Source organism: Ruditapes philippinarum, unplaced genomic scaffold (genome assembly GCF_026571515.1).
Source record: "Ruditapes philippinarum isolate M1 unplaced genomic scaffold, ASM2657151v2 ctg4670_1_1_1_1, whole genome shotgun sequence".
In the NCBI taxonomy this organism is placed as follows: domain Eukaryota; kingdom Metazoa; phylum Mollusca; class Bivalvia; order Venerida; family Veneridae; genus Ruditapes; species Ruditapes philippinarum.
The window spans coordinates 158,666-172,250 of NW_026863880.1; the positions used below are offsets into that span (position 1 = coordinate 158,666).

Consider the following 13,585-nt stretch of genomic DNA (forward strand, 5'->3'; position numbering starts at 1 on the left):
ATGTCTCCTAAAACTATACTGAAGGAACGTATAGTCCAACCTCTAGCACTGGTTGTAGGTAAATCTGCTTGCTGAATGATACTGTTAAATTTCCTTCAATAATTACTTCATCATTTGCTATAGGCATGTAAAAATCTAAATCTTATACAAGATATTTGCATGCCAATGCATCTTAAATACAGAAATAAATAGCATAAAATTTACATCATTTACTATCTAAATTTTGCTTCTGTTCGTAGAATTTTTATACATATATAATTGACTTGTTAGAAATCATTATGTGACAGGTTGATTTTCCACTTAACTTTAGATCTATGATTATAAAATTATATCTGAGAGAGGAAATGATTTTTATAAGATTTATAACATGCTATATGCATATAAAAGTCTAAATCTTATAACATATCTGCATGCCAATATCATATCATTTTGCCAACAGAATCATTAACTGTAGCTGTAGCTTGAGTAGGTTTTTCAGAAATAGATCATTCTGATTTTATGGTAATACATATATTATCTATTTACAGATATAAATGAATGTCTTCAGTATCCATGTTTAAATGATGGAACCTGTACCAATGCATTAGGTTCATATTCATGTCAATGTACACCCCAATGGATTGGTCCACGTTGTGAAATAGGTATATTTTTTCTTACTGTTTTTGACTGTGAGCTCAATGAATTCAACACTTTGCTCAGACAAATATATATTTGAATGATGGTGAATAAATTATAATGAGTTATGCAGAAATTCATGTAGTGTTCACAAAAAATAAGTATGAATCTATGAAGGGGTGAAGGGATATGCAAGCTTATAGAAAAAGTTTGCACTGAAAATATGACATTTAAAATAAGCAATTGGCAAACATTAAAAAAACACAATATACATTAAGCTATTGGATAATTGTGATTAGCAACTAGAATGTCCCTTCAGGTACTCCATAGAAAGTGTAAGAAACTATGTATTATATTTTTGATGAACTGCCTATGGGTTATAATGATAAATAAAGTCAAATTTGTTGATTACTGAAACATGGCTTATGACTTGTTTAAATGGCAGACAAATAAGAAGTATGTGCATATAAAATTTTAAGTGGAAAAATAAAAGATACTATTTATAATTAATCTAAACTGATGTAGTCTCTGTTTGTTTCTAAGATAGACAATAATTATATATTCTGTTTTTAGACATAGATGAGTGTCTCTCAGTCACATGCTTAAATGAAGGTACATGTATAAATGAGATAGGTGCATTCCGTTGTGAGTGTCAACCAGGTTTCCATGGAGACACCTGTGGAATAGGTATTTAATTTTTATTACATTATATATAATTTATTGAAATTGTAAGATATATAATAATGGTTATCAACATTTGTTTTTTTAACACCATTTTGGAGTTCTTATGCGTCAGAATCTAAGTTGAAGGATTTCGACATGAATGCTGTAAATTAAATAGTGCTTGATCACTGCTGTAACTAATTTCATTTATTTCTAACAAAGATGATAACATCTTGAATAAGAAAAAGTAAATGAATAATAATAATAATCTAATCACACTTGATTATAGATTGAGCTATGTTTTGTTAAGTTAGAAAGGAATAAAATGATTTGAAGGTAGATATCACATGCATACATGTCTCCTGAAACTTTACTCAAGGATGATATTACATGCATAAATGTCTCCTACAACTTTTTTGTAAGGTTGATGTCACATGCATAAAATTCACCTAAAACTGCACTTAAGGCATATATCACATGCATAAATTTCTCCTATATTTTAAATTTAGGTAGATATCACATACATACATGTCTCCTGAAACTTTACTCAAGGTAGATATCACATGCATAAAATACTCCTAAAACTGCACTGAAAGCATATATTACATGCATAAATGTCTCCTAAAACTTAAATTTAGGTAGATGTCACATGCATAAATGTCTCCTAAGCCTGCGCTGAATGTATAAATCCCATGCATAAATGTTACTTAAAACTGCACTGAAGGCCTATATATCACATGCATAAATGTCTCCTATAACTTAACTTAAAATATATGTCACATGCATAAATGCATACTAAAACTGCACTAAAAGTATATATCCCATGCATAAATGTTGACTAAAACTATACTGAAGGTATATATCACATGCATAAATGTCTCTTAAAACTGCACTGAAGGTATTTATCCCATGCATAAATGTTACTTAAAACTGCACTGAAGGCATATATCACATGCATAAATGTCTCCTTAAACTACACTGAAGCTATATATCGCATGTAGCTACACTGAAGGTATATAATACATGTATGATTGTCTCCTAAAACTGCACTGAAGGTAAACAATTCCATGCATAAATGTTATAAAAAACTGCACCGAAGGCATATATCACATGCATAAATGTCTCCTAAAACTTAACTGAAGGTAGATGTTGCATGCATAATTTCTCCTAAAACTCCACTGAAGGTATATATCCCATGCATAAATGTTAACTAAAACTATGGTGAAGGTATATATCACATGCATAAATATCTCATAAATATGCACTGAAGATATATATCACATTAATAAATATCACCTAAAACTTAGCTTAAGGTAGATGTCACATGCATAATTGTCTCCTAAAACTACACTGAAGGCAATATTCACATGCAAAAATGTCTCCTTAAACTTAACTTAAGGTAGATGTCACATTCATAATTTTTTCCTGAAACTGCACTGAACATATACAAGATTTATAACATGCTATATGCATATAAAAGTCTAAATCTTATAACATATCTGCATGCCAATATCATATCATTTTGCCAACAGAATCATTAACTGTAGCTGTAGCTTGAGTAGGTTTTTCAGAAATAGATCATTCTGATTTTATGGTAATACATATATTATCTATTTACAGATATAAATGAATGTCTTCAGTATCCATGTTTAAATTATGGAACCTGTACCAATACATTAGGTTCATATACATGTCATTGTACACCCCAATGGATTGGTCCACGTTGTGAAATAGGTATACTTTCTTCTTACTGTTTTTGACTGTGAGCTCAATGAATTCAACACTTTGCTCAGACAAATATATATGTGAATGATGGTGAATAAATTATAATGAGTTATGCAGAATCTTATGAAGTGTTCACAAAAAAATAGGTAAGAATCCATGAATGGGTGAAGGGATATGCAAGCTTATAGTAAAAATTTGCACTGAAAATATGACATTTAAAATAAGCAATTTGCAAACATTAAAAAAACACCCTTGACATTTATATATTGGATAATTATGATTAGCAACTAGAATGTCCCTTCAGGTACTCTATAGAAAGTGTAAGAAACTATGTATTATATTTTTGATGAACTGCCTATGGGTTATAATAATACATAAAGTCAAATTGTTATTCTGAAACATGGCTTATGACTTAATGGCAGACAATAGAATGTGCACTAAAATTAGTGGAAAAAGAAGATATGTTATAATTAAACTGATGTATCCTGTGTATTAATAAGATCATAGTAATAAGTTACTTTTTTAGAAGGTAACCTAATTTCTTTTGTAGACTACAATGCTGTAGCTGTAGCTGTAAGGTTATTAGAAAGAGATGTATCCTATTTTATGTTATATCATATATATTATTATTTAACAGATTAAATGTCAATTTCTCACAATCATGTTTAAATGGGCTTTCATGTATTTAAAAATGTGGCCTCATTAACACATGTCGATTGTTCTCTGATGGGAAATTACAGGGAAAAACTGTAAACAGGTCAATAATTTCCTCTTTTCATAAATATATTTTAAAAACGCACAAACTTATATTATAAACAAAGTCTCCACCTTGAAACTGTTTTTATCTTTTACTGAAATATACTAAAATATCTAAATAATCAGTTGTTAAACATTTGATGAATCCTAACCACTGATTGTTATTTTAAGATTATAAGTATCAAAATTTATAATAAAACAGTTGTAAGCAATGTCATATTTTGGCCATTATCTTATGAACAAATGTTGGCAGATAGACAATAATTATATATTCTGTTTTTAGACATAGATGAGTGTCTCTTCAGTCACATGCTTAAATGAAGGCACATGCATAAATGAGATAGGCGCATTCCGTTGTGAGTGTCAACCAGGTTTCCTTGGAGACACTTGTGAAATAGGTATTGAATTTTTTATTACATTATATATATTTTCTTGAAATTGCAAGATATATTAATATTGGTTATCAACATTGTTTTTTTAAACACCACTTTGGAGTTCTTATGCGTAGAATCTAAGTTGAAGGCTTTCGACATGAAGTGCTGTAAATTAAAACTAAGTGCCTTATTCAACAATGTAAACTAATAAAATAAAAAATAATAAATTTCTAACAAAGAAAGATTTAACATTTTGAATTAAGAAAAAAAATGAATAATAATAATAATCCTAATCACAATCTTGATTATAGATTGTACCTTATTTTCTGTTAAGTTTCAGAAAGGAATAAAAGATTTGTTAAGGTAGATTTAATCCAGCGTATTAAAGCATGGGTCTCACTAAAAATTTTCCAAATACAAGACGATATAATGTAAATGCGTAAATGTCTCTGAAGGTATATATCACATGCATAAATGCCATCTACAACTGCACTGAAGGTACATATCACATGCAGATACACTGAAGGTATATCTTTCATGCATAAATTTCTCCTGAAACTGCACTGAAGGTATATACCCCATGCATAAATGTTACTTAAAACTGCACTGAAGGCATATGTCGCATGTAAAAATGTGTCCTAAAACTTAACTTAAGGTAGATGTCACATGAATAAATGTCTCCTAAAACTGCACTGAAGATATTTCAATATATCATTGCATTAAATGCCTTCCTAAAACTATACTGAAGTCTAATATCACATGCATAAATGTCCACTTTAAAACTTCACTGTAATGTGTTATATGCGGAATGTTAAAATACTAAAAATCCACTGTGTATAGCGCGAAGATGAAATTCCTAAAAACTTAACTAGTGTAATTAATTTTCAATGCATCAAGATTTATACAGAAAAAATGCAAATAATATTTTATTAAATTTCTTCTTTTGTAGAATTTAACTTATAATGACTGTTAGAATCATTATAAGACGTTGATTTCATAACTGTAGATCTTGATTATAAAACTATACTGAGAAGGAAATATTTTTAAGATTTATAACAATCTATATTTCATAAAAAGTTAAATCTTAAAATCTGCATGCAATATCTATATTTTCCACAAATCATAATTAGTGTAGCTTGAGTAGGTTTTAGAAAATCTCTGATTTTAGGTATACATATATTATTTTACAAAAAATGAATGTCTTAGACCTGTTAATATAACCTGTACAATAATTAGTTCATTCATGCAGTGTACACCCAATGGATGTCACTTGTGAAAGGTTTTTCTTCTTCTGTTTTTGACTGTGAGCTCAATGAATTCAACACTTTGCTCAGACAAATATATATGTGAATGATGGTGAATAAATTATAATGAGTTATGCAGAAATTCATGTAGTGTTCACAAAAAATAAGTATGAATCTATGAAGGGGTGAAGGGATATGCAAGCTTATAGAAAAAGTTTTCACAGAAAAAATATGACATTTAAAATAAGCAGTTGGCAAACATTAAAAAAAACACCATCATCATTTAGCTATTGGATTATTGTGATTTGCAACTAGAATGTCCCTTCAGGTACTCCATAGAAAGTGTAAAAACTATGTATTATATTTTTGATGAACTGGCTATGGGTTTTAATGAAATAAATTCAAATGTGTTTATTACTGAAACTTCGCTTATGACTTGTTTAAATGGCAGACAAATAAGAAGTATGTGCATATAAAATTTTAAGTGGAAAAATGAAAGATACAATTTATAATTAATCTAAACTGATGTAGTCCCTGTTTGATTCTAAGTGTCATAGTAATAATTACTTTTAGAAGGTAACCTAAATTTTCTTTTGTAGACTACAATGCTGTAGCTGTAGCTAGAGTAGGTTATTTAGAAAGAGATTATCCTGATTTTATTGTTATACATATTTATTATCTATTTACAGATATAAATGTATGTCGTCAGAATCCATGTTTAAATGGTTTATGTATTAACAAGCCTGGCTCATACACATGTCGTTGTTTTGTGGGATATACAGGGAAAAACTGTGAAATAGGTCAATAATGTTCCTCTTTTCCTAAATTTTTTTAAACAAAACCCCAAACCAATATTATAATCAAAAAATCTCCCCGTTTTAAAAATGGGTTTTTTTCTTAATACTAAATATAATAAAAATTTTTAAATTTTTAATGTCTGTTAAAAAATTTGATGAATCCCCAAAACCCCTGAAATTTTTTTATTGAAATTTTTAAGTATCCAAAAAAAATTTTTAATAAAACTTGTAAAACAATGTCATATTTTTGGGCCCTTAAATTTTAAAAAACCAAAAAGTTTTTCAATAGGAACCCAAAGGGGGGTCCCTGGCCCCAGTGGGTTTAAGGTCGTTGACTTCAAACCAAATTGCCCCCCACCCCCTGTGGGGGAACAGTCGCGACAGGGATTTTGGGTTCCCTTTTATGTTTAGGAAGTTATTTTCCCGCTAGCTTAAAGGGGAAGTCCCGGGGGTTCTACTCAGGTGCCCGTTCGTTGGGCCCGAAATAATGCCACGGAAGGGCAAACCTGAGGTCTTCCTCCACCAGTAAAGGGCTGGGAACGTCCGGCGATATGACCTATAACTGTTGTCGATTTGGAACCGTAAAAACCCAAAAACAAAACAAAGCAGATTAAAGACAATAATTAAATAGATTTCTGTAATTTTAGACAGTAGATGAGTGTCTCTCAAGTCCACATTTCTTAGAATGAAAAGGGAAAGTATAAATGAGATAGGGCCGCATTCCGTTTCGAGTGTTCCACAAGGTTTTTTCCCGTGGAGACACTGTGGAAAGAATTTTGTATTGAAATTTTTTATTAACATTATATATATTTTCTTGGAAAATTGTTTAAGAATATATTAATATTTGGGTTATCAACAAATTCGGTTTTTAAACACCACTTTTGGAGTTCTTATGCGTCAACGAATTCTGAATGTTGAAGGCTTTCGCCCAAAAGTGTGTAAAATTTAAAAAGTGGGTTAATAACGCTGTAAATTTTAAAAATTTATTTTTTTTCCCAAACCCAATGATAAATTTCTTGAATAAGAAAAAAATAAATTAATAATAAAAAAAAATCCAAAAATAAAATTTATATAGAAATTAAACCCAATAATAAAAAAAAAGTTGTAAGCAATGTAATATTTGGTATTAGAACAAAAAATTAAAAAATTTTTTAAAAAGTCTATTTTCCTTAAATGTTATAAAATAATTTTATTTTTTTATTTTAAAAATTTCCAAAGAAAACATCTATATTTGTGGTTATACTTGTCAGTTTAAGTTTTTCCTTTTACTCGGGCCGGGCCCCCGGGGTTTTACCCTCTGTCCGAAAATTAGCAAACCGTGCCCGGGCCCACTAAAAAGGGAGTCCCCATCGGGGGCGTCCTTTTTTTAAAACTGAGTCTTTTTGATATTTCCCCCTTCTTTTGTTCGTTGGGGTAGAAAGGGGGTAAAGACAATACTGGCCAGGCATCAAAGTTCCATTTCTGAAAGATAAAAATCGGGGTTTTCATTTTGCGCCAAAACCCCCAGAGTTTAAAATCAAAAGAGGTTCCAAACCCAAACAACCCTGGTAAATTTTAAAAAATGACTTTTACTTGACCCCGCCGTGTGCCTTCTACCGGGGAACCCTGGGGGCCTCTGGAAGGGGTTTTTGGGGAACCCTTTTTTTATAAATTTATCTACATGTAATTGGGCATGAAAAATTTTTTAATTTTTTTTCAGATGTGAATGAATGTTTGACAAATCCATGTCTTGATGGTGCCTTTTGTTAAGAGTGCGCTAAGAGTGTTTACTATAACAGTTTGAGTTTGATACATACGGAATTTTGCATGACTAGAGTTGCATCAAAAATTCAATTACGTTCATTTATTTAAGACAGACACACATTATCCTTGCATAACGTGGCTTCTAGCTTCCTTTAAAAAAGAAATAGTTGCCTCAACTGGGATTTGAACCCCAAACGTCTCACACCCTAAAGGAGCTCGTTATCCCTACACCACGGGGTAGTTACACGAAGAAAGCCTGAATAAAATCAAACAATTCTTAATTTAGAATTTCCAATTCGGGTTTGTAATCATTATTATTTCCGAGGTATTTTGTTCACGATAAACCTGTTCTTCAACACTGATGTAAATAATTAAGCGAAAGTCTTGTCGCCAAAACGGTCTGACATGTATTTATTCCACTACTTGACAGTTATATTTATTTGTGTACTACGCTCTGAAGTATTCGGTAATCGACATCGCTAAATATAACGTTTTCATTGATTAAATTGATATTCATCCGCATTGTAATTGTTCATTTATAAACAATTTTATAAGCCAACCCTACTTTTAAACTTGGAATGCGTTGTAATTTGTTTGATACTTGTAACAAAATAAAAATATGTCTTTTTTATACATCGCTAGTTTTAAGCTGTTTTGAGAACTTCTTGTTGTAAGGTTTGTCGTGAAATTCAGTGCCAAAGATTGAATGTCAGCATTGTATTTCCTGATCTGCAATCAGAAAATACAAAAATACACGTGAACAAAGGTCACATGTATACCATTTAATGGCGTATTGATTTGACTGTATATGCCTATGAAAAAATATTAACCACAACTAGGATTCTCAAATATTGAGTTTTGCTTACAATGCTTACAATATTGCACTATTATTGCAGAAGTACTTGTTAGGAAGTTGTTTGGTTTAAAAGGGTTTTACTGTACAAGTTTATATTAACAGGAGTTATCGTATTATCAACTATATATTATTATACAATTATTGACTAGTGAGCCGTTGAATATGATGTGATATTCACCGGCAGATGACATATTGACCGAGGCGATAGCCGACGTCAATATGACTTTCTGCCGATGAATAACACATCATATTCAATGGCTCACTAGTCAATAATTGTTTTATTATATGAATAGGCTCAGAATTAAAAAAAAAATCACGAACAAGTACAACCTTATATACGTGTACAAAATTTGCCTCGTTGAAGCGCGGGAAAAAAGACGCACGTGTTATGCTTGCAACGACTACGGGAACGCTGCGCATACGAAAGTAATTTAAGTTTATACTCATCGATGCGGTTAAGCCTCTAAGTATAACAGTAAAGTAATGATATTTTAATCGAGAAATATGCCATAAAGAACAAAACGCAACATTTATTTTTGTATTAGCACACGTAATTAACAGTCTACGATGAATGGTCATTGAATATGAGTCTTAATCTATTTTTAGACTTGGAAAATCCAATTTAGCCAGTTAATATGATACTACCCCAGTGAATATGATTTTATAAAAAGTTCTTTTGGCTACAGTTTGGACCTATGAGATTGCAGCTATTTTTAGATCATATAATAAAAATGTTTATCATTTCAGATGTGGATGAATGTTCAGAGCAGGGTATATGTAAGAATGGAGGTATATGTATGAACACACTGGGATCATATCTATGTAACTGTCCTCAACAATGGACTGGACTACAGTGTGAAAATGGTGAGGCTTGTTTTTTATTTAAGGTTTCTGAGGGTTGCCCTTGTTCTATCCAATTTCCAGCTGTATTGTGGACACATTTCTAGTTTGTAAAAACATTGAGTATGTAATTTCTCATTTGATTTCTTATATGGAGTTTTTTGAAAGTAGTTGTATTTTCCCTGAAACTATTTGTAGATGTGAATGAATGTAATATGGGTCTGTCTCGATGTGCAGAATGGTGCTACATGGGGGTGTATCAACAAAATAGGAGGATATTAAATGTAGATGTCCACCAGGTTATATAGGAACACCATTATGTACAGCAGGTAAAACACTTTGTCCTTTATAACACTGTCACATCTAAACATTTACATTTCTATATCAAATTCAACTGCTGTAGTTCAATATTGTCACATAATTTCTTATTTTAATATAAAATATATGATGATTTTTGTGTAGACATTCACTATAATATAGGTATTGAAAATATCACATTTATAACAAAAGAGTTGATCGTGATCACTGTATAGTGTGCAAAAAATATGTATAATTTTCCTTAACGCCCATTTTTATGTTTAATACTATACAAGATTATATTAAATGATGTTATATGAAATATGTTTGTTAGACATCAATGAGTGTGCTGTGAACCAATGTTTGCATGGTGGAAGCTGTATTAATAATTTTGGATCCTATGTCTGTATATTTCTTCCTGACTATACAGCACCAAATTGTGAGAATGGTTAGTGAAAATGGTTAGTAATATAAAATTAATCATCCAACTCTTTGTATAATTTATCAAATGGTGAAAGTTTATGTTATAATTGCATTATAATTGACAGTATGTTTAAACTATTCTTACAGCGGACCCATGTGCACCAGACAAGGATTACGTTTCGTTGCCATATCCCAGGGACAAGTCGGCGTTTATCATTTGCGACCAAGGATCAGGTTACCTAAATTTTTGTGACGGAGATAGAGTGTTTGATTCTGTACGAAGAATCTGTACGTCACCTTGAACAAATATTCACAATGTGTGACAAATATAAGATAAACAATACCATAAAAATAAAACACCTTGCAGATGGTTAAAAACATCATAGTAAAATGCATAAACTTTCGTGCTGAGTCTGACATAATTATATGTAGTAATAGGTTGTCAATGTTGAAGTTTCCCTGAGCAAGAAACTTTACATTCATTGCTTAGTACTGGTTGGTTCCAGGAACAGATTCGAAAGTGTTTCAATAAGCTTATAGCTTCCAACACAATCGAACTAAAATAAATTTGTATAAACTAAACTAATGTTGAAGCTACACATGAATGTACACTAATACTTGATATGCTTCAGAGATAATTTCTTTGTTCATTGTTGTTGTTTGAATGTTTAAAGTAGAATAATATCAAATGTTTGTATGTTTTTACCATGTTGATAATGACAGAAATCTTATTGTTTCTCCCATAGTACACTATGATTATCTAAAATTTGTTTTCTTTATCTGTCAAGAAAAGATATACCTTTAACATAAAGTATTGTGTAATAATGAAATTGTACATTTATAAATGTTTATAGAAACAAGCTCATTCACTTAGTAAGTATGCAGTGCGCAAATTTATAACAATAGTAGATATAGTAATATTTCTGTATAGAACTGTAGTTTGAGGTGCTAATTATCTTACCATTCCACAAATTCAACATAATCCACATGTCTAACCTATCTATTGTATTTCACATAGTCATCATGTCTTACCTGTACTTGAACATGCCTATCTCAAGTCTCTTACATAGTAAATATGTCTTACTTCGCAAATATCCTACATATTCTTCATGACTTACCCCTCAAATATCCTACATAGTCTTCATGTCGTACTTCTCAAATATCTTACATAGTCAACATATTTTACCTCTCAAATATCTTACATAGTCATCGTGTCCTACCTCTCAAATATCTTACATAGTCAACATATCTTACCTCTCAAATATCTTACATAGTCATCTTGTCTTACCTCTCAAATATCTTACATAGTCATCGTGTCTTACCTCTCAAATATCTAACATAGTCAACATGTCGTACTTCTCAAATATCTTATATAGTCAACATATCTGACCTCTCAAATATCTTACATAGTCAACATATCTTACCTCTCAAATATCTTACATAGTCACCTTGTCTTACCTCTCAAATATCTAACATAGTCATCGTGTCCTACCTCTCAAATATCTTATATAGTCAACATATCTGACCTCTCAAATATCTTACATAGTCAACATATCTTACCTCTCAAATATCTTACATAGTCACCTTGTCTTACCTCTCAAATAGCTTACATAATCATAGTGTCTTACCTCTCAAATACCTTCAAAGTCATCATGTCTTACCTCTTAAATATCCTACATAGTCATCGTGTCTTACCTCTCAAATATCTTACATAGTCAACATATCTTACCTCTCAAAATATCTTACATAGTCATCATGTTCCACCTCTCAAATACCCTACATAGTCAACATATCTTACCTCTCAAATATCTTACATAGTCATCGTGTCCAACCTCTCAAATACCCTACATAGTCAACATTTCTTACCTCTCAAATATCTTACATAGTCATGGTGTTGACTTTATCTGTCAGTAAATCCTACATAGTCAGTAGTTGTGTCACATTTATCCATTTTAACAGGTTTGGTCAGTTTTTAGCCTAAAACTGGTTAGAATTTTGTTTTTAATAATCGGTTACAGAGGTTAGTTGAAAACCATTGACATTTTAGATTTATTTTAAACATTACTTTTGTTTCTTTATGTCTATGACATTTTGTTTTTAAATCCATTTTTTTCTGATTTTTTCATGGACAACAGTAACTCCATAATAAAATAGAATATGTTTTGTAATCTTTGTTTTATACAACAAAATACACACCAAATTTGTTGTCTTTATATCAATGAAAAAAGTTGATGTCTAAAATCAAAGAATTTATTTAGTTCAGTCAGGTAAATAATTTAACACCGTTATTAACTTGCTGTTTAAACGGTAAACATTTTTGCTAAACATAAAAGCAAACATGTCTTAACTCTCATGTAGCTTACATAGTCAAGGTGTTGACTTTATCTATCTTTAAATCTAACATAGTCAACATGTCACGTCTATTCCTATTCAAGTCTTAAATGCAAGTATCATTAGTCGCCGGTAGAAACAATAGTTTAATATTATACCTATGGTAGGAGAAGGCCTTATAATCTGAAAATAAAAGCATATCAATTACTGAACAATTAAAGACTACAATTGTGTTCAGTAATCTCAAAAATTTAAACATACAATAACGTTGCTCAATGAAATGAAATATTCAAATATTGCCATCTTAAAAAGCAACATTACAATTTCTATCAAATGAATTAATTATGTATCCCTATTGATGGACAAGTCATTGAATTTAGGGATGCTTTAACTTATTTCAAAGTTGTTATTTTATGATAAATAAATCATGCATGCTATTTGCAATGGCACTTTAAATTATCTGGTTGTTTATATCTAATAAAATATGATAAACAAGATCAACAAGGAAGGCGGCGTTCAAAGACCTGTTTATTTTATTATTTTATTTAGTTATAAACTATTTCTCCTTTTTTCTTTGTACGAATCACGTGACTACACGTTGTATGTTATTGTTATAAAATCTATTAATAGAAACAATGGCTGATAAGACAGACATACAGGTAACTTGTAGGTATAGAAGCTGGTCAAGTGTAAATCAAAGTAATTTTGTATGAATAATTACAAATTCTCGGTATGACGGTAGGGGGCCGGAATCGTATTGGATACACAGAGAAAATTGATAAACTATCTTTAGAAAACAGAAATAGCTTGCAACTGAAGCCCGCTCTAATACAAGCAACTTCCACGGTTATACAAAGTGTTTGATAAAACGGCTTATAAACTGACGAAGATCCATTATTCTATGGAAAGCTTATATTTTTC

General features: G+C 30.7%; 1 protein-coding gene across 1 annotated transcript; it reads left to right on the top strand.

Moving 5' to 3' along the window:
• LOC132723639 (fibropellin-3-like) lies at nucleotides 1–10,621 on the top strand (the record flags this gene model as incomplete). The annotated part of the gene is made up of 6 exons (XM_060708401.1): nucleotides 1–58; nucleotides 528–641; nucleotides 1,189–1,302; nucleotides 2,899–3,012; nucleotides 9,521–9,637; nucleotides 10,481–10,621. Coding segments are annotated over exons 1-6 (658 nt in total), but the record flags the coding sequence as incomplete, so codon positions are not given.
• Between the last annotated feature and the right edge of the window lie 2,964 nt (nucleotides 10,622–13,585).